This window comes from Anopheles coluzzii, chromosome 2 (genome assembly GCF_943734685.1).
Source record: "Anopheles coluzzii chromosome 2, AcolN3, whole genome shotgun sequence".
NCBI lineage: Eukaryota > Metazoa > Arthropoda > Insecta > Diptera > Culicidae > Anopheles > Anopheles coluzzii.
Genome location: NC_064670.1, coordinates 110888123 through 110909611, shown reverse-complemented (window position 1 = coordinate 110909611; position 21489 = coordinate 110888123). Strand labels below are relative to the sequence as shown.

General features: G+C 45.0%; 1 protein-coding gene across 3 annotated transcripts; it reads left to right on the top strand.

The window, feature by feature from the left end:
- Positions 1-6381: 6381 nt before the first annotated feature.
- On the top strand, positions 6382-21170 carry LOC120951351 (hornerin-like). Of its 3 annotated transcripts, none has more exons than XM_049605895.1 (6): positions 6382-6642; positions 8161-9806; positions 12731-12945; positions 18072-18170; positions 19202-19381; positions 19552-21170. In XM_049605895.1, the coding sequence occupies exons 2-6, from the start codon at positions 8768-8770 to the stop codon at positions 20062-20064; spliced, it is 2046 nt and encodes a 681-aa protein (XP_049461852.1). In that variant the 5' UTR covers positions 6382-6642; positions 8161-8767; the 3' UTR covers positions 20065-21170. The 3 variants fall into 3 exon arrangements, with proteins under 3 accessions (XP_049461852.1, XP_049461855.1, XP_049461854.1); XM_049605898.1 differs by having other exon boundaries at positions 6383-6642; positions 12737-12945; XM_049605897.1 differs by lacking the exon at positions 6382-6642 and adding an exon at positions 6659-7899.
- The last annotated feature ends 319 nt before the right edge of the window (positions 21171-21489 follow it).

Genomic DNA, 21489 nt, shown 5'->3' with positions numbered 1-21489 from the left:
GTGTTATTCCGTAAATATATTGTACAATTCACTAAATCTTGAACATATTTAAGGAGAGCAATACACAATCTTTTACAGTCAATTCTCTTTTATTTGAGAGCTGATAGGACTGCGAAATAAGAGCGGTTTTTTGAATAGGACAGTTCTTAGATTAGATGGAGTTCAGTGTATTCAACTTAAATATTTTAACATGCCCGTATTATCTATAAGACCAATACACAATTTAATTGAAATTAGAACAGGCTGTCCCCGAGATACGCTGTTAATGGGAGTCGAGTAGAAACCGCGTATCTCAAATTTCCGAAGTCGAATCACGCAGTATCCAGTCAAAATATAGGAAATCTTCGTGTAATGTTTCGTATAATGAGAAGTTATAATCACTAACTAAATCGAAGACTCGAATCCCTTCAGAGATTCATTTTTCCCATCACTACATTGAACACGCTGGCCCCAGTTTCTCTTGCTCATTTGTCCTCGCTTGCGCACAGCTCGCTGTGTTGGCTCGTTTGCTGCTACCGACGAACTTCCAACGGCTACTACCCACATCATGCAGGACAATCCAGGGCTGGGATGCCGGCTTCCGGTAGCTTCGATCATATCACGCGACTGCTGACAAGGGAAGAGAAGGGCATAGCTGCTCCCGAGGCATCATTTCGCCGACCGTGTGGCCGTTGTTGGTTGGTTGGAAAGGACATTGATTAATTTACTGCCATCGCGCCGGTATGAGGGGTATGAGTTGATTGGAAACTGATTTCCGCTTAACACTCCGCCTGTATATTCCCCGCCTAGAGCTGAGTGTACGAATGTATACACACACACATGGATTGTAGAAATCAGTTCGCACAGATTTGACCACACACACACACACTCGGTGGTTGCTGTGCTATCCTTTCACATGTCCTTTTTTCGTTCCTTTTCCGTTGCGGCATGGTCAGCGCGCCGTGCAGTAGGAGCGCGACAGAGTGGAAAACAAAACCAAAAAAATTACCCCGAGAAACCGTACAACCGTTCCTCGAGACTCGTGGGTGCTGACAGATTGCCATTTTCCGCTGGATGACGCTGTAATGGGGAGGTTGGGTAGGTGGCAATGCTTTCTTCCCCCCTGGGGGAAGGAAACATAACGCATAATGTCATGTAGGGTTCTCAGTAAAGGGCGTGCAGCGTTTGTGTATGCATGATGAGATGGTTTGGTTGTATATAAACCAATAAAAATATAGCATCGTAGCAATTTCAAATTCTGCAACAAACATCAACGTACAGTGAAAACGACGGGTTCGAATTGTAATAAGCAAGGTTGCTGGCAACACTGGCATATGACAGTTCTGGCTGCTTGGGGAATGATCCAGCAGACGTGCTTGGGAACTAGAGAGCAACAGACGTATCCGTAATAAAGTGTACATAATAAAACTTATTACATGGTGTCAGAAGTGTAAGAACTCTCGGAACCTAAAAGCAAACGGGAAAGTATCGTCCAATATCCGGTAAATCGTGGATTTATTGTCGTTTGCCAGCAGAACAAACGCATATTAAAGTCGCATATTGCGTGTATCAAGAGAAGAAAAGAAGCAGCAAGATGGCGGCAAATTCAGCAGACCGCTTACCAAGAGCGCTGGATTGCTCAGATTTGGCAAAAGAATGGCCAAAATGGAAGCAGCAGTTTCACATCTTTATGATTGCGAATAACAAAATCAACGAGGACGAGCGGAACAAGATCGCGATCTTTTTATGGCTAGTTGGTGATCACGGAGTTGAAATATACAACACATTATTTCCCAGCAACGGAGACATGAAGGCAATGTTCGGTGAAATTGTCGAAAACAATGCAAAAAAAGATGATAAAGGAGATGCTGCTAAAAAAGAAGAAATAGGCAGAACATTGGATGACGTCATTACTGCTTTTGATTCTTACTGTCTTCCAAGAAAAAATTTGGCCATCGAAGCGTTCAAATTCAACCTCATAGAGCAGAATGAAAATCAACCCTTTGCAGAGTTTGAAACGGCACTACGAAAACAAATGGCATTTTGCGAATTTGAGTGTGCAAATTGTCACGCATCCTATGCTGACCGAATGCTTCGTGATCGTATTATAGTCGGCATCCAGAATAAAACGTTGCAGCTAAAATTGTTGGATGCAAAAGACGAGCCGCTTAAAAACGTCGTAGAAATGTGTAAAACGTATGAGGCTGCATCAAAACACAAGCAGTTAATTCAGACCAACGATGTACATCACCTCAATAGTGTAGAAAAAGATGCTGGAAATTGGAAAATAGACACAATTCAGCGTAGTAAACTTCATAAGGCAAGCTGCTATAACTGTGGACAACCTTTTAACGGGAGTCATCGTCGTTATTGTCCTGCAAAGAATGTGACCTGTAACAATTGCGGAAAGCGGGGACATTTCATGAAATTCTGCAAAGCTCCGAAGATCAACAGCAACAGTGACATCTCACGGGAACCGGTACGAACAACGCATGAAGTGAAGCAAAGGAACGACAAAGATGTAAACATGATCGCGTGGGCTGATTCAGGTAACATTGTTAGAGATGTTTATTGTGAGGGTATGGAAAATAGGGATTCTTATGAATTTCAAAATAATTATTATTGTAGAGTAAACTGTAACGTAGCAACAGTGGGTTCCAATTACAAATGGACTAAACGATACCTAATTCAGGATTGGCCAGTGGAATTTAAGCTTGATACCGGTGCAGATGTCAATTGCATTCCTGTTAGCGTGGTTACCCGTATGAACTTACCGTTGTCGAAAGAGCGTACATTTAATGTTGTGGATTATAATAATAATCGTATAAAAATACACGGTCAGATTCGTCTTACTTGTGTTGACGAGGAAACCAAAAACGCATTATCAGCTAATTTCTTTGTTGTAGATGACAATCTTCAACCAATATTGGGATTACAAACATGTATAGCATTTGGATTGCTGAAACGCTTGAATAGTATAGAATCATCTCAGTCTTTTCCATCAGACAGGAAAACGTTCATTGATTCAAATGCAGATCTTTTTGAAGGCCTGGGAAACCTTCCAGGGGAATGCACTATAGCGCTTAAAGAAAACTCCACTCCCTCCTTGCACTACAAAAAGCGCATACCAATTAGCCTGCACTCTCGTTTAAAAGATGAGCTTAAAAATATGGAATCTTTAGGGATTATTAGTTCGGTTGCATACCCTACAGATTGGGTAAACAATATGCAAATTGTCGAAAAACCTAATGGTGCTTTACGTATTTGTCTAGATCCGAAACCATTGAATGAATGTATCAAAAGGGAACATTTTCTTATCCCAAAGTCAGAAGATCTTCTAAGTCGTATGACAGGAAAACAAATATTTACCGTATTAGATCTTAAAAATGGGTTTTGGCAGTTGAAACTAGATAGAAAAAGTTCGGATCTAACCACGTTTATGACACCGTATGGTAGATTCCGTTGGAATCGTGTGCCGTTTGGAATAAGTAGTGCACCAGAAATGTTCCAACAAAGAATGGTAAAAATATTTGGGGATATTCCTGGAGTTGAAGTATATTTTGATGATCTGGCCATTACTGGAAAGGATTTTGAGGAACATGACAAAACTCTATCAATTGTTCTTGAAAGAGCTAGACAAAATAACATAAAATTTAACTCTAGCAAAACCCAATACAGAACTGATGAGATCAAGTTCATGGGTCACATATTATCTGATGGTAAAATAAGACCAGATCAATCTTACATAAATGCAATTGTTGATATGCCCCGACCAAAAAATAAGTCAGAGGTGCTTCGTCTTTTGGGATTGCTAAAATATCTAGGTAAATTTATCCCAAATCTATCCAAACGAACCGCCTTACTGCGACAACTGTCTCGCAATGATGTTGAATGGTCTTGGACCGAACAACACGAACGTGAGGTTGACGATATATTAGAGACGATTACCAATCAACCTGTGCTAGCAATGTTTGATATTGACAAGCCTATAATAGTTCAAACAGACAGTTCTAAAGATGGCTTAGGGAGTGTTTTAATGCAGAATGGAAAGGCCATAGCATATGCATCTCGCACACTATCCAAAAGTGAACAAAAGTGGGCACAAATAGAAAAAGAACTCTTGGCTATTGTTTTTGCTTGTGAACGATTTCATCACTTTTTATATGGTCACGAATTCACTGTTCAATCGGACCACAAGCCACTAGAAGCTCTAGTTAAACGTGATATTGATGATGTTACTCCTCGTTTGCAACGAATGTTCCTCCATCTATTGAAGTATCCAGGAATGATCATAAAATACACACCTGGTAAGGAATTACTTATAGCTGACTGTCTCTCACGAGCAGCACTGCCAGACAATAAAGACTTTAGCAACGAGCTATCGGGGATAATTCATGCAATATCCAATAAAGCATGCTTATCGACTGATAATTATAATTACTATGTAGGTAAACTCAATGATGATGAAAGATACAAACAAATTGTCAATTATGTCAAACAGGGCTGGCCGTCATATCATCAACTAGATTCATTAGGACAATTGTTTTATAAGCATCGACACTTGCTTCATTTTGAAAATGGATTGTTGTTCAAAGAGCATCGATTGGTTGTTCCTACTCTCATGCAACCAACTATTTCCAAATGGTTGCATGCTCCTCATCTAGGCATAGAAAAAACTCTCGCAAGAGCCAGGTCCCAGTTTTTTTGGCCCGGTATGTCGAATGACATCACTGAACTTGTTAAAGCATGCCAGGTTTGCGAAAAGTTTACACGTAACCAACAAAAAGAACCCCTTTTACAAGACGCACCTCCTAGTTATCCATTTGAGAGAGTGGGTATAGATTTATATGAATACGCAGGGAATGACCATATCGTAATTATAGATGCATATTCAGGGTATCTTATTTCTAAGCAGTTAAATGAAAAATCAATAAGATGTGTCCTGGAAGTCTTAGATCGCGTGTTTTGTGAATATGGGTATCCCACGCAAATCAGGTGTGACAATGTTCCATTCAATTCTACTGCATTTGTAACGTATAGCAATGATACAAATATTAACATATCATTTTCTAGCCCAAGAAACCCTCAAAGTAACGGATTAGCAGAAAAAGGTGTAGCTATTGCTAAAAATATAATCAAACGATGCTATGAAGCTGACGATATCAAATATTTTCAATATCGGCTTCTAGAGTATAACACCACAACAGTAGCGACAATGGGTCTTTCTCCAGCACAATTATTCTTTGGTCGCCAGCTTAAGTCTCGCTTACCCACAAATAGTGCGTTGTTACATCGCAATTGCATTGATGAAAAACTCATCGAAAGGAAAATATTTTCCAAGCGACAACATCAAAAGAAATTCTATGATCGAGCTTCAAAACCATTGCCAGTCCTGAACATAGGAGATAGAGTGAATTTCAAAAAGACAGGAAAAGAATGGAATAATGGTAAAATCGTTCGTCAGGTAAACAGTAGATCGTACATAGTTCAAGACAATTTTGGAAATCATTTTCGACGGAATAGAAGATTTCTGGTGAAAACTGCAAATATGATCCCAAATAGCAATGACATATTCTATCAAAAAGATGAGATTCATGTAGGTTTACCCATAAGTATGGCCGCATGTCACGTTGAAAATAGATATCAGCCAACTGAAAGCATAGAAACACAAGATACCGAGGCATTGGAAAATCAATCAAACGAAACAGTTACAGGGACAGAATCTGATTATGACACGTGTTGTACAGCGAGTGATTCAGAATCAACATTAAATGAAGACCTTGAAAATAACGAATCTCAATCAGATGGGTCAGATACAGATAACCTATACAAAACTCGAAGTGGACGCGTCGTTCGTGCTCCAAGAATATTTGATGTTTAGTTAGTATAGATTCATATTGATAGGATTAGACTAAGTGCATTAGGATAATTAGCTTTAATAATAAGTTTGTAAATATTTGTAAAAAAAAAAAAAGAAAAAGAAAGCGTGTAATAAGCAAGGTTGCTGGCAACACTGGCATATGACAGTTCTGGCTGCTTGGGGAATGATCCAGCAGACGTGCTTGGGAACTAGAGAGCAACAGACGTATCCGTAATAAAGTGTACATAATAAAACTTATTACACGAATGTCGATGCGGAAGCTGGCAAACTTACATGGTTGTACACATGCAAATAACTCCCGTGTCCAACGCCTGGTTTGTCTCGTCGGTACTAACCAAAAATCTATTTTTTCCTAACGTGGACGGCAAAAGCCCGCGTTTGGACGTTTTGTGAGCATTTGAGCAGCTTACACTCTTTCTCTCTTTATACACTAGCCGTCAACAACACAGCTGAAGAGCCCTGTCTCACATGCTCCGCTCTCAGAATAACGCTCGCGCTCTCTCTGTAACTGCAGCTCGCTCTGGTATCGCCCGGTTGCACATCGGGTACGGATTTAGTTAGTATAGGGCTGTGCCGTAGACCACACATAGCTTGAGAAGCAATCGCCGCCACGATACGTCACCATTTCCGGTGGGAACCCGCGTGCCAGGATGAGCAAAAAAACGCACGAATCTCGCTGCGTTTGAGTCGTACGCAGGAAGAGTAAAGATATTATACAGTGGTAGTGTGTCCGGAGCTCTGTTTTCTGTGTGTTTTCTAGCATCGTAACAACGTTTTGAATGGTAATGGGAAGTGCGTTCGCGACTCGTGGTCAGTTGCCAGCGATAGTGGAGCAAAACGTGCCGATTTGTCCAAGAACAGGTTGTGTATGTGTGTCCATCAAACAAGAAACACCAACGAAGCTGCGTTTCCTGCATATGTGGGTGCGTGCGTGTGCGTGTGTGAGTGCAAGCTCTCGCGCGTATGTGTTTGCGTGGGGAGCATCCTCCGGGGGTGGGATGAAAATTTATTTTCCATCTTATCGGTGTGTCGTCCCGCAGCACCATCGTGCTCTCTCTCTCTCTCTCGCTCTCTTTCTTCTGTCTGCTAAGCTTTGTGCTCAGCTCACACCCACACACACACGCGCGCAGCAGTTCGTGGTTCGTTTCTCCTTCCTTGGTGCCTTGGTGTGCTTTAGCAATGTTGCTGCAGTGTTGTGCATTCAGCATGGGTGTGATAAAGGAATTAATTATTGCGTGATAGAGGAAAAAGAATCCCGACAGATCAGTTAATTCATAAGGACAACTCTGCGCGCCAAAACCGAGGTCGATTCGTGCCAACTAGCCGCGATGTAGTGACGTTTCTTCGGTCCAGCTCCCCGCGCGCTCCCCGGGGTGGGCAAATTTGCACAAAGGCACACTCGCGGAGAGAAAGAGCTGGAAGGTACAGCACACAATTATGAATGAAAAAAGTACGCCCGCCCCTTTCCCTTTTCACCCTTCCGGCACTTGTGATCGATAAACTTCCAATGTGGCCGGTCGCGTAGGAAAAGGTTCTCGTTTTCCGCCCGGTGCACAAGTGTGAGTAACCTAACCGGGTAGAGAGTAGCCTCAGCGAGAGAGAGAGAGAGAGAGAAAGAATGGTGATGGGTTGGTGTCTGTGTAAGTGTGCGTGAGTGTGTGTGTGTGTGTGTTTGCTTGAAAAGCTGTACTATTTGCCAGTTTTCCAGCACCGCTACTAGGCGCCTCCGTCAGCGATGAGAAGGTCAGTACGTGGTTTGGCAATCATTCATAAACCCGCTCGCTTAGTACGGGTCGCTTCGGCAGGCGTCCCTGCGGTGCGCGAAAGAGTACGATAATCGTTAGTGATTTACCCACTGTTGTGTTTGTTTGTGTGTGTTCTTGTGTTCTAAGTTTAGCCAGCGCCATATGTGCGCTGTGCCATGTGCGACTTAAATGGCTGCAAAAGCAACACCCAACTGTAGTGATAAGAAGTGGAAACCATGCATGGATCGAGAATGAAAACAAGTCTACAAAACATGGTGTTACTATCATCAGAAGGTGTGTGTGCCCAATGAACATACAGTTCACCAGACACAGGGTGTACTTATCAACCTACGTCACCGGACAGTGGATGACTGCTAGAACGTGTGCATGGGGGATTTATTTTCCATCTATTGTGTCCGTGTATGCATGTGCGAAAAAGGAATGTGTGTTAGAAAGTGAAAGTGAAAAAAACCCTCCCGAAAAATCCAACACAAATTGACCCAAACTGATCGGTGACCCGTGTGAAGTAATTTTAAGTATTGTTTCCCATTCCAGCTAACATAAGGTGAAAGTGAATTAAGTATATCCAGCATAAAACGACACACGAGAAAGAAAAACGATACCATGTGCTACGACAAACTGCTGGACAAGTGTTGAGCCCGAGTGTGGTATCCGTTTCCCCCCCGAGCCGCGGAGTGGCTAGAACCAAGCCGTGATTATAAACATGTAACAACCTTCCCATGTGTCTGTGTGTGTTGTCTCCCGTCTCAGCTAAAAGACAACCGAAACCGAACAGTCCACGCACACCCGTTTCATGCTTCCCGGATGCGCCGCTAAGGCGCCACCACACCCTTCGCACACCGCACACGCACGCAAAGCCGCCAAACCGTCGCTCCCCTTTCTCCCTCCTCATGAGCGACCGATGCAAGGAAAAGCTCCCGAACCCTGGTTCACGCGGTGGTTAGCAAGCGCCACCGTTTGCCTATAAATAGTGGCATAATTGGTTTACTGTGTGAGTGGGTGTGTGTGTGTGTGTATGGGGAAGCGATTGGGCTAAAAATAGGCCCCAGGAGTCGCGGGTCGCACCAGCAGGGAAAGGAAAAAAAGGGGAGAAAAACAGAAAACCAACAACAATCCCGCTCACTCCCGGAGGAGCGGCGGCATGGATTGTTGCAGCAGCACTACTACTGCCAGCTACGCAGACTACAGGCAGCACGCGATGAACGGCAACTTCTGCTACCCGTACGCGCCCAGCATGCTGCGCAGTGCGTCACCGTACCCGTTGGCTGGCGGCGGCGGCGGCGGTGGAGGCGCCCGGTACGGCACTAGCTATCGATCTTCCCCGCTGCCGGGTGGTGGCGGCTACCATGGGGCCGCCTCGCCGCATGCTCCGTACGATGGGTACGATAAGTACTACGGCGGCGGCTACGGGCATCACGGACCGTCGGGCTACGGCAGCGGTTACTATGGCAACTACCATCCGTCGGCCTACCGGGACTATGGTCCGGGGCACTACAACGGCCACTACTATCACCAATCGCAGTCACCGTACGCTCGGGCCGGTGGTGGTGCGGCCTCGCCCATGTACGGTGGCTACCTGTACCCATCGGCGGCGGGCCGGCATTATGGGGCCACTTCCAGCCTGCAGCAGCAGCAGCAGCAGCATCATCCGTTCGGTGGGTCCCGCGACCCGTACCCCTATCACGGGCAGCGGGAACACCAACAGCAGCAACAGTATTCGAGCTTCGCCAACTACCCTCACCTGCCACCGTACAGGAACGGCACGCATCCTGATCATCCTGCTGGGGGGAAATCACACCATCACCACCCACAGCAGCAGCAGCAGCAGCAGCAGCAGTTTCCAGCGCACCAAAGCTTCCCAGGAAGTCACAACGAACGGGGGATGACGACGGGTGGAGGAGGCGGCGGCAGCAGCAGCAGTAACAGCCACACCAGCAACGGCGGCAGCAGTGTGGTCGGTGATGGTCCACCGTCGAACACCACCACCAATACTGCTTCGTCCGGGTATGGGTCACCGGGCACCGATTACACGCTGCCCGGTTCCTCCTACAGCTCGGGGGACAGTCCACCCCACCAGCATCCACCAGCCGGCGGGGATGAGCGGGAGTCGAGTGCTACCTCCCGCACACCCACCGCAACACCCACACCAGCAGCGGCACTCGCTCTCGGTGCAGCAACAGGTATGTACACACGCGCGCTCGCCAACAATCGCGAATCTGGCTTACCCACACAACCGCACACCGCAGCGGTGTGTGAGTTTGAGCGAGAAGGCAGCCATTTTGCTGCTGCTACCAAGTGCTACCACACCGCTTCTACCCTTTTCGTCCGCGTTTTCTCCCCCGCTCTCCGTGATGTGATAATTCGCATTTCCTTTTGCTCTTTATGCTGCTCTTACACACAACACACCATGTAAAACATGCACACATACACACAGCAACACTCCGTTAGCATGGCAACCAGCAGTCACTTTCCAGATAGTGCTGTGTGTGCGTGTTTGATGAAAAGCGTGACAAGGGAAATGAGAGCGATAAAAAAACGAAAACAATGCGCCTCCATCGTCACACGTCACTCTCTCTCTCTCTCTCTCTCTCCGTGGGTTTTGTCAGAAGAAGTTTCCACCCAAATCCCTCCGATGGGTTTTGCTTTTGCAGTGCGGTGGTATTGGTGAGACCGCGTAGCACCATTGAATCCTGTCACAACCGATCGATAGCATTCACCTAGCACGCTCTCGCTCTCTCTCTCGCTCTCCCTTTCTCCTGCTGTAATGGTGCTGTACCAAATTTCGCACCCTTAGTAAATAAGCGCCAGAGTCCACCACACTCACACCAAGCGCCCTCAGTTAATCAGAGGCTTGGCACATGCTACACACCACACATTGCGCGCGTGTGAAGCTTTGCGCGGTGGCGGAATGGAACCTGTTTTTGTTTTGCATCTGAGTGCGACCAGACCAGCAAACGGCTACGGCTGCTGCTGCTGCTACTGCTGCTGCTTCCACTGGACAAGCGAGCGACCGCGCAACCCGGGAACTTTCGATACGGAGAGAGAGAGAGAAACATGGGACAAAAATCAATAGAAGCACGCCAACACTCGGCAGTGGCAGCAGCAGGCGAGAATTTGACGGTTTATGCTTTGAGCAAGGGGGTGTTGTTTGTGCTTCTGTGCGTTTGCTTTCCACCTTTCTTTTGCACATACTGCGTCACCCCGAAACGAGTCGAAACTTGTGCCAATCGTGTCGTTTAGAGGGCGACAAGAGAAAGCCGAAGCCCTACAACCCTGGCGTGCGCTAGCGTCCAAAAAACGGGACAATGTTGCGGTGGTCTGCAATTCGATTATCATGTCCCGACCGGTCAAGCGAATTGCGGATTTGGCTGGGCCGGACAATGGCATTCCCAAAGATGCGCGTTGAAGGGGCTCCACGATAAGATGAAGATTATCGAGAATATCATAAGTGGTGCTGCCAGCTGCCTTTTAATTTTGTTGATAAAACATGCGACAGGTGACGATTTGAGGTACTTTGTAGGAAGTTGTAGTTGGTCGTGGAACTTCACACACCGCTGTAGTGCATTAAACAGTAAATGTTCCTGCTCCAAAACAAGACAATTCCAAAAATTGACGAAAAGCGCCTTACTGGACTTTGTACTGGTCTCTTTGGAGCGCACCCACAACTGCGACTCCGGCTATTGTTAGTCCGATTCCGACCTTGGCATAATCGGAACCAATAGTTCCGCCCAGAGTCGGTGTCGCCCGGCGTCGTCCGGAGTCCACCGAAGTCATCCGAAGTCATCCGGAGTCAGCCGGAGTCTTTCAGAATCGAAGTCAGAGTCGTTCGAAGTCGTCTGGAGTCATCCGGAGTCGGAGTCATTTCATTTCTTGGTGTTTTATCCCTCTTCAATCTGCTCGTGCGCTTCTTAAACAAACTTTTCTTTCTGAGAATAACGGCCAGCAGGAGTCGGAGTTGGATATGAAATGACTGACCATAAAAACAATACACCGACTGACTTCGTAAGACTTTGAATGACTCCGAGGGACGCCTCCGGATGAATACGGACGACTCCGAACGACTCCGACTGCAGACGACACCGCTCCAGACGATAAAGGGCCCCTCCGTCTCACTCCGGACGACTTCGAACGACTCTGACTTCGGACGACTCCCTCTCCAGACGCCTCCGGACGACTCTGAAGAACTCCAGATGACTCCGGACGACTCTGAACAACTCCAGACAACTCCAGACGACTCCGGACGGCTCCGGATGATTCCGGACGACTCCGGATAATGCTAGACGAACCTACCTTCCGAAGTCGGTGCCGAAACTTTCGGAGTCGAATCGGAGTAGACTCTTTACCCTTCACTTGCTGGTACAGCTGCATTGCTGCAAAGCGCTATCAACCCGGGCGAGTCTAGGTTATTCCAAGAGCACATATTCTTTTTCCAGCTCCAAAAACTCCCCATTACACACGAATCGATTCACACTGTATGCCCAGCCTCTCTTCGGCGAACCGGGCTTGCTTTCGTCTATCGGTGACATCCCGTCCCCAGCATCGCCACATTCTGTTATGTACAGCGCTGGCGAGCATCATCTTATATTCCCAAAGCCCACATACATCCTCCACATGGCAAAATGAAATCCCCCACAACCACCCAACCCCCGTGGGATGAGGTGGGCGGGGGTGGTGGTGTTGGTATAAAAACCTGATACCACCGCCCACGGTGCACGGTTCCGAAAAAGCCACGGAGGTGAAGGTTGCCCGTCCTATATACTGCGTCGTCAGGCAGCAACGTCCCACGTTACCCTAGCACCCATTCCATCAAACGATGCGAACCCTTTCACACAAATACACAGACACACACACACGGCACACCGTCATGGGGACGAGACGAATTTTCACCATCACCGCTCTCACTCCCCACGGTCGCCCAAACGGAAATGTCGAAACACTCCTCGCTTTTCTTCGCAGGGGCTCTTTGCGTACACTCTTTCATGGAAGCAGTTATGTTTGATTTTTTTTCCTACTAACATTCTTTTCTTTTGGATTTTCTACTCTGCTACTTGCATCACCATCATCAACCCCATCGGTGTGTGTTTGTATGGACGCCCAGCAGCAGCAGCAGCAGCAGCCGAGTTCCCGCTCAGCACAAAGGATACCCGTATGCGAAAGCCCAAGGAGCGCAAACTGCAGCGTACCGCCAATGGAAACGGTGGTGCAGCTGGTGGTGACAGTGGCCATGGCAGCCGGTCCGGCAGCCCATCGGCAACCGTGAACGGGTTAAGCAGCGGGAGCAACGGTGCGACAAGGATGAAATCGCTGGATGCACTTACAGTAAGTATATGGCACTAGAGGGTTTTGTGGGCAGGGGCGGGTTTTTTGCCTGGTATATGCACCGTGCGATGCAGATTGTTTCGTAGCGTAGCGTCGTGAGTGCGCTCCGCTTTGTGTTTGTGCAGTTTTATTTTCTACCTCCGGGACAACTTTTTTTTGTTGCTGCCCGCTTTGTTTCCTTTGCTTTTCCGCCTGGGCACTGTTTATCCCGCCCCCGGAGGATGGTGAACACGGCAAAGAGTGGTGTGGCTTTATGCCTCGCCCGGAACTACTTCCACACCAACAACAAAAAAAAAACGGCGAACGACGAGCGAACGTTGTCAAATATTGATTTATTTTCAACAAGTCTGCACAGCGCGTCATTTCGTGGTCCTTTCCCGTCCCGCTGGTGTTCGCACGTCGCTGCCATGTCCAAGGGTGTAGCGAGTGTTGCATGTACCGGATGGGAATACATTGCGCTTTGGGAGTTTCTCTTGATGTGTGTGTTAGTGTTTGTGTATACACATGTTTTACCACATACTACATACAACTTGATTTTTATTTTAGAAACTTTCTCTGTAAAATGCCGCCTTTACATAAAAACATAAAAACATTTAAGCATGTTCCATTTTCAAACTTTATATTTGATGCCGGACATTATGATCGATTGTCCGCTCGAAGATTTGATTTATTATTTAAATGAAAATCCAGTCTATAGGAGCAGATCGATCGAGACGGGCATTTGAAATAAAAATACACATCAAATCGACAGACCAACCTACGGAGGAAGAATTTAAAATATACTCACGGTATGATAAACACGTAAGAATGTCACTACAAAATCATCTAAATATCGTTTACGTCATGTTAACAGAACGATTTCAATAGTACACCGTTTTGCCCGAACAATTACCAACACGCACCGTCAACTCGATTTCAAAAATAGAAAAGACCTGATCTCGTTTGCTGCAACATAAGAAACCGGTCAGTGCCAAAATTTATCGCTTTATCAGTGACGGCAAGAGCAAGGGATGAGGTCATACTCGGTCTCTCACGCATGTAAGTCACGACAAGGGAGATCAGAGGAATGGTTGGATTGAAATATTGTTAACCAAATGAAGATTGAAAAGAATCTTATTAGCCGCCTCTAGCGATCTTGACCCACGCAGCCGCTTAGTTTTGGGCAGTGAATAATCCGCCCTTGCGCTTTGATTCGAATGAACAGTGGCAGTATCTTGTTGTGTTGTTTGTTTTTAAGGTTTTTACCTGTAATTTCTCAAGACAATGTACCCAAAATTAAAAATAATCGCATTCGATCGAATCTTTTAGTAACATTTTGTGTTACATTTAAAGAATCACATTAATTCGATTTTTGTGTCATGAACGCATGAATTAGTTGCTGGCCTATTGCTGTATAATTAGCCGTTGCCGTTAAATTAGTTCTTTAAGGCACCAATTTATGACAGTATTTATCAATTTTCGTATTTTCAATTTTCAATTTTCTTTAACTAAACTAGAAAGCGTGAATTAAAGCTTTTCAATGTATGTGCTTTTGTTTAAAAAAAACTAGCATTTTAATTAATATGATAATAACATGGTTTGTTATTTTAGTTCAATAATTCAACATTTGAATAATAATTTAATTTACATTATTAATTATTCATAATCAATTATTAAAGAAATATGGTCATTAATTTTGGAACACATTATATCAATGCGCTTGGCATTCTGTCAAAAATTTATGTCTTATATTGATGACAATGAGGTAAAAATTGATGAATTTAAAGATAAAAATTTATTTAATATGCTACAATTCAAAAAAATATACGATTTGGTGGTGTATCAACAAATAAAAAAGTGATTCACACATGATTTTCTATTTATCGTATTATAAAATGTGCTATGTTGGTAAATCAACATGCAAGCATAACCCACTGAAGACTCCGATACGCTTTTGTTCCGATCGTCATTACAAAATACGAAGAAAACAAATGTTTTAATTATAATGAACTCTCGTTTTACTTAAAATTTAAATTAATTTTAAATATACTAAAACACTATACTAAAAAACAGACCATTGGAAGCAATGTTTACCACAAAATACTGTGCCAAACATATCCTTTTCTCTGCATGCGCTATAGAACTCGCGCGTTGATAATTGAGCTGGAATCACCCCACTCCGCCATCCCTTAGCTCCTCGAGCGTTGATTAAAATATTACGGTTGATTTGCCCGAAACCAGCACACCTTCAACACACACACACACACACACACACACACACACACACACACACACACACACACACAAACAGTTGCAACACTGTGTTCGCGTGATGCCCAGTGACTGCTGGCGACGCGTCCGTGTTTGCCCCATTCCCCAATTGCCGCTGATCGATATTCGAACAAACGGCACATGATCGATTAAACGCCACGAGCACAATTCCTCCCCGGGTCGGTCGGGTCGGGGAGCGCAAAACAAATGAAGTGTGCTTCATCGAATGGGGCTTTAACTCGTTGCCGGGAAAGAGGGATTCTTTCTGTTTTGTAACGCGCATCGGGAGCTTCTTACAATTCCGGACAGTCACTATGGGCACTAGAGGGCTGCACACCATCGATGGAAGCGTTATTTCCAACTGCAAATGTAAACCAGCGTATGGAACGGGGGATGAAAGTGCACACATTATGCACAATGTGTATGTACAGGTGTATGTGCAACGTGCTGGCAACGGGCAAAGTGTCGTCCCTGCGCCTTCCCTCCCAAACAACCGGAAGTGCATTGCTTATGTACAACGCAGCTTCGCGCGGTATTTTGTATCCGAAGCGGTAAGAGCAAAGAAAAAAAAAACGGCTGGAAGAAGGTACAACCGGCAAAGCTTCCATGGCAACGGGACACTAACACCATCGCACCGGGACGACACTCACACACACACACCCGCACACCCGCAGGAGTGCTCTCATGCTCTTGCTCTTTCTCTCCCATTTCTACTGAGATTCCGATGGGTGAAAGCGGGAAAATCCTTGTTATCGCCTGCCCGGCGTCCACGCGTTTCGCCCTTATCTGTCCACAGTTCCTGCACCGATCGATCCTGTTTCCTTTCTTCACAAACACACACACACACACATACAGCATATCGCTCATGCCACTTGCACACAGCCCTGCTGTTTCCTGCTGTGAATGTTGTCCTCCTTGCCGCCTGTCGTCTTCGTGGTCGTCGTCGTCGTCGTCGTCGGATCGGTTCGGCGAATCATTATCGATCCTGCGCAGTAAAAATGGGCCAAACCAGTTTGCTTCCAGTTTGCTACCGCCGCCGCCGGTACACGCAGAGGTAGGCTCCACCATCCCCGGAAGGATGCGGTAAGGGGTGCGGTGGGTATGTCGCGAAATGTTGTCCTTTTTTGCCTCCCAGCGACACCCCCGGGGGGGGGGGCGGACGTGTTTTGGTGGTGTTGGTACAGCGTGCTGGCTTTTCCGCAGTACGGTTTTGGGTTTCCAGCCGTTTCCAGCCAGAAATGCTCCCGGGCTGCCGAGGCTGCTCGTGCAGTAATCGCCTTCCAATTCCATGACCAGCGAGCGCCACCACCACCAACCGGACGGAACGGATCGATCCATCGCGCGCCAACGCAACCGACCGCGGTGGGCGACTTCTCGCTAGCAAGGTTTTTTTGTTTCTCCCGCTCCGGATCGATCGAGCCAACGCAGTCCAAGTCGCTCGGCCCGGGGGGGACTGGTTGGGGAGAGATAATGACGGGGTGTGGTGTGTTCGTGCGTAGGTTTTTGGCGTTCTGCCCGTCTCTGCCCACACACATACACACATTGCGGCCTTGCCTAGCCTAGGCCTTTGTACCGCACACGCGTTCCCCGCGCTCCGTTGTATCGCCCTTTTGGTTAAGTTTTACATGCAATTCCTCACCATCGGGATGGACGTCAACGTATCCTTGACGTTTGCCACTGCCTCCCAGTACAAAATCTTAAGCCTCGCATCGGAGCCGAACAGAGGGAAAGAAAGCATTGACTCGATCGATTCGAGCGCGCCAAGAAAGGCGCCACTTTTGGGGTGCGAAAATGTGTGCTGTTACTCAGAAAAGGGGTAAATTCTGGGCGCCTGTAATCGACCCAACACTGCCGCCGTTTGCGAGGTAGGATAATTTCATCGATCGTCTAAGCCTCAAGCAGCACGAGTTGTCTAGGTGTGTATGCATGGCAGCAAAAAGGTTGTCGTGTGTATTGCGCTGTACTTTTAAAAAAGTTAAGACAATTAAACTGTTTGCATTTGCTTTTATGTTTTATGTTTTAAACATAAAACGAATACAAATAACGCAAATTAAACACCTCTTCGGCTAAAGGTAAAGCAACATCTTGGCTGAATATGAAATTCCACTCTATTGAAGTGTATCATATTTAGTATATATAGGTTTAATATTATTAGAACACTAGATACAAAAAAACCAGGAGATTCAAATCTTCTTCTTAACAGTCAAACTAATAGATCAGGCTTACCAAAATACCCAACAGGAACATGTACAACCGACCGAAAACCCCTGCAAAAGCGAAAACGAATACGTTTCAGCATAACTCGGGAAATGCCGAAAAAACGCGCGCCATCAGTGCACAACTATGTTAAGGGCAAACTTACGAGAGAGAGAGAGAGAGAGAGAGAGAGAGAGAGAGAGAGAGAGAGAGAGAGAGAGAGAGAGAGAGAGCAAAGCACCAGCGCCGCTGAGAGCATTTCTAAAACAAACAAACTCCAGTAGCTGAAGGAGAACGCTCACACTGCTCCCGGGTGTCTATGTGCTGCATTGCCGCTTATGTATCATCCCCTCGGGTGCTACGTATCTTGTTTGTATACAAAAATGGAACAACACTTGTTGCTTCTACCATTGCGCGGCACATGCCTAGGGAGCAAAACATTCCAAGAGAGAACGGAGAGAGTGCCGTTCTCTCAAACAAATGCATCATAACGATGCCGCGATTATATACCGCGTGCTTTATGACGAGAAAGGAAGGCAATATTTACATACTAATCAGCTTGTGTAGTGTGGAATTGCTTAATCTAATCCCGCACTCATTCTCTGCTTTGCGGTTTGCTTTCCGCTTTACATGCGAAACGGAGCTTTACACTTATACTGTTTTTTATGTTTTTTTTTTAGAATTTGTGCTGGCCCGAAGAGGATCAATTTCCTGGACGAATGCGAAAATACTCAACCGCCAATGGATTGAAAGGCAGAGATGGAAACAACAGTAGAAAGGTATTTATTGTCACCAGGGACAATGAATGATCCCTTCCGAATAAAAACAACAGCAAAAAGGTAGACACACGTTAGCAACAACAAAACACGTGCCAAGAATTGGAAATATACATGTTCCTACTAAAATTCATCGAACACACGTAACACTTAACTATTCTCTATTAGATACGTATTACTTCAAACCAAACTTTTTAGTTACTTATTACTTCAAACAGGGTTTTCCAAGTCAGTTTCGAATGCAAACATGGTTATTGACCGCATGCAAAATGCTGTTCCACATCAATCTGACATTTCATTTCCATCATGCTAATTTTCTACAGCATGATTTTCAACACGCTTCAAGCTGAATTTAGTTTGACAGTTATTTGTTATGTGTTAAAAATCATGTGTTGAAACTTAAATTTCATTTTGAAATTAAAAAAAATACAGCTGTTGAAAAACATCTTATGTGTGTGTGTGTACTTGTCCACCTCTCGCCATACCACATGCGGACATAACAGTTTTTAAATAATTTTTATTTTTAATATGAAGGAAATCAAGCAATATTCAACAATAACCATGCACGATATGGAGCATACTTGACTATTAGATGATTACAGCAATTATATTGTACTGCATAAGAGGCGAACGAAACCCCACCGAAGACCTATAAGAATAAACAACAACAACAACAACATATTGTACCACATAAAACCAACAAATAAGAGAAAACACTACTGGCTTAATAATTGAAATTGAAAATTTTATATATTTTGTCATAAACAAATCAATCATAACGTTATAACCGTAATAGTATCTACGGACAGATTGTTATTGTTTGAAGGATTCAAAACAACGAACCTGAAATTTGAAATGAAATCACACCAGTACATATTCAAATGAAATGAAGAATGATTCGAATGCTTTTGGCAACATCTGCAATCTAATCGGAAATCAATTTGTTGTCTCTAAAAATCCTAAACAAAAAAAAATGCTCCATGCCTACAGATTGCCCACACACTCACTGACAATAATTTCACTTCCTGCCGCAGGAAACCAACGAATTGGAAGGTGCCCCCGCGGCGTCCCCCAGCCGAACTGCCGGCCCAACGAGACGCACGAAAAAGCAGACCAGCAAGCAGTCGAAGGAAACGAAATCAACGTCCGCCGAAAGTAGGGAAAAGCAAACGAACAACAGTGCCACCACGGTGACGCCACCGGTAGAAATCAAGGTACGAACGATGGGTTGGGTGAATAGCGCGCTGCGTTACTTTTTATCATCGTAAATCGATTTTAATTCACAGCCATCCCCACTGCACCTGAAAACCAAATATACTTGGTGCAACTGAACTGGTTTCGTGGCCCGTGGCACTAATTACTTCGTTTTTTCAACCATTTTTAGCACGTCACTCCGCTGCCAGGCTTCCAGCAAGCGTTCGGTTCCACCGAGATCGGCAAGTTCTCGGAGGTGTTCTTCAACAGCAGTCCAACGTCAGCGAACCACAGTCCACCGACGCCACCGGCTCATCACCATCCGCTCCAGCTGCAACAAGAACAACATCACCAGTCCGGCCAACATCAGCAGCAGCAGCAACAGCAGGGCCAGCAGCAGTCGGGTGTGGCTCATCAATCCCAGCACGGCACAACCACCATGCAGCAGCTCGTCATGGAATCGCTCAATGCGTACGAATCCGACGTGGATACGCTAAGCCCACAGCCCTGGGAGGCGCACGGTGCGGCTCCACCGGTGGACGCGTACGATAGCACACCGGGCACCAGCGGGTACGGTCTGCCGATCAGTGCCAGCCACTTTCATCCGTCGTACTACGAATCGTCATCCTACTCCGACCATGCCGTCGACTCGCCGCTGGGAAACTATTTCAGCGAAATGACATGCAACGAGTTTGTGAACTAAAGAGACAACCTTAACGGGGCTTAGTTGGTGAAGCTAGATGATTGGGACCTCGAGCCCAGCATAACGGAACGTCCAAAGGAACAGTTTGGCGAAAGCTGGAAAAACTCCCACAAACCTTGTAGCTGTAATCCAAAGAGTTGTTTTAATGCCAAAGGCAAAACGGAGCTCGCCAAGAGGCGAAAATGCAAAAAAAAAAATGATATTCTGCAACGGTAGCAATGGAGCCGCGGGCAGAGCAGAAGTGTCATGTAAAAAAGATCTCAAATTGATTCATGTTAGAGGCGCTAGGGTAAACGTGTCAATAGTGGTTGTGGTGAATCCAGTATGCAGTGTTCTCTGACCTTCCCTAAGGCGTCGAAAACATCAATTTACGGCCAATAGTATCCAAAAAAAGGCTGAAAAGATTACTAATTTACAAAAATGTAACACCATAATTCCAGTTTGCTTTTAATTTCATACGAGCAAAGTCCCATTTTTGACACTACTTTGTCAATTTTATTAATTTTACCATTGCTCTTTTGTAAAAATACCGTAAACGAGAAAAAAACTGCCTTTTTTTACTGTATCAGTATATGTCGTTGCAATAGTATTGATTGTTAGCAGAAAAAGACACCTAATTTGATTTCTTGTTACTGAATCAGAAAAAGTTTAATTTTAATCACTTGATCCAATGTTTCTAATCGGTAGTGGATAATTGCACCGTTTTTTGCATTTCAAGGTTTGTTTGACTATCGTATGTGAAGGAGAATAATTCAAACCTACAAGAACCTGGTGTAAGATAGGTAGCGACCTCTGCAACGCTCACAATTAGATCAGCAAAAGATTAAGCTCAACATTTATCAACAAAACTACCAAAAGTTTAATGTACTCAGCGTAAACAGAAGGTCATGCTTGGCATTATAGCTCGAAAACAATAATTTTCTTAAACGTTTTCAAGAATAATGCACATTGCATACTTATATTTGAGCTAACTTATCGAAAAGCACCTCTATTTTGTATCCTATTTAACAATTTCTTACATATGCAATATGCAGTCAAGTCTATTTAGAATGTATCTCGAAGGGACAAACAGTTAAGAAAGACATTGTACAACGTTCTTTTTTTTTTTTTTAAAAGTGTCTTTACTTCTTGACGTACTTATAGAAAGACAAATATGTATGGAAAACGATGAAGGCGTCAAAATGTTCAACAATCCATCTCGTTGAGGCTGCATTAGAGATCGACTTCACTTTATTCGATAAGGGGTAGAAAGTCTTGACACCAGCCTGGCTGATTAATGATTAAATGAGGCTAATTTAAAAAAGAAACTTGATCACAAAACAGGACTGTGATTGATGCTATCAAAGTATGTTGAACGATGCAAAAAAAACGATGCTTCACTGAAAAAATCGCACACGAATTGAATACGATGTATTAAGTGGCCCT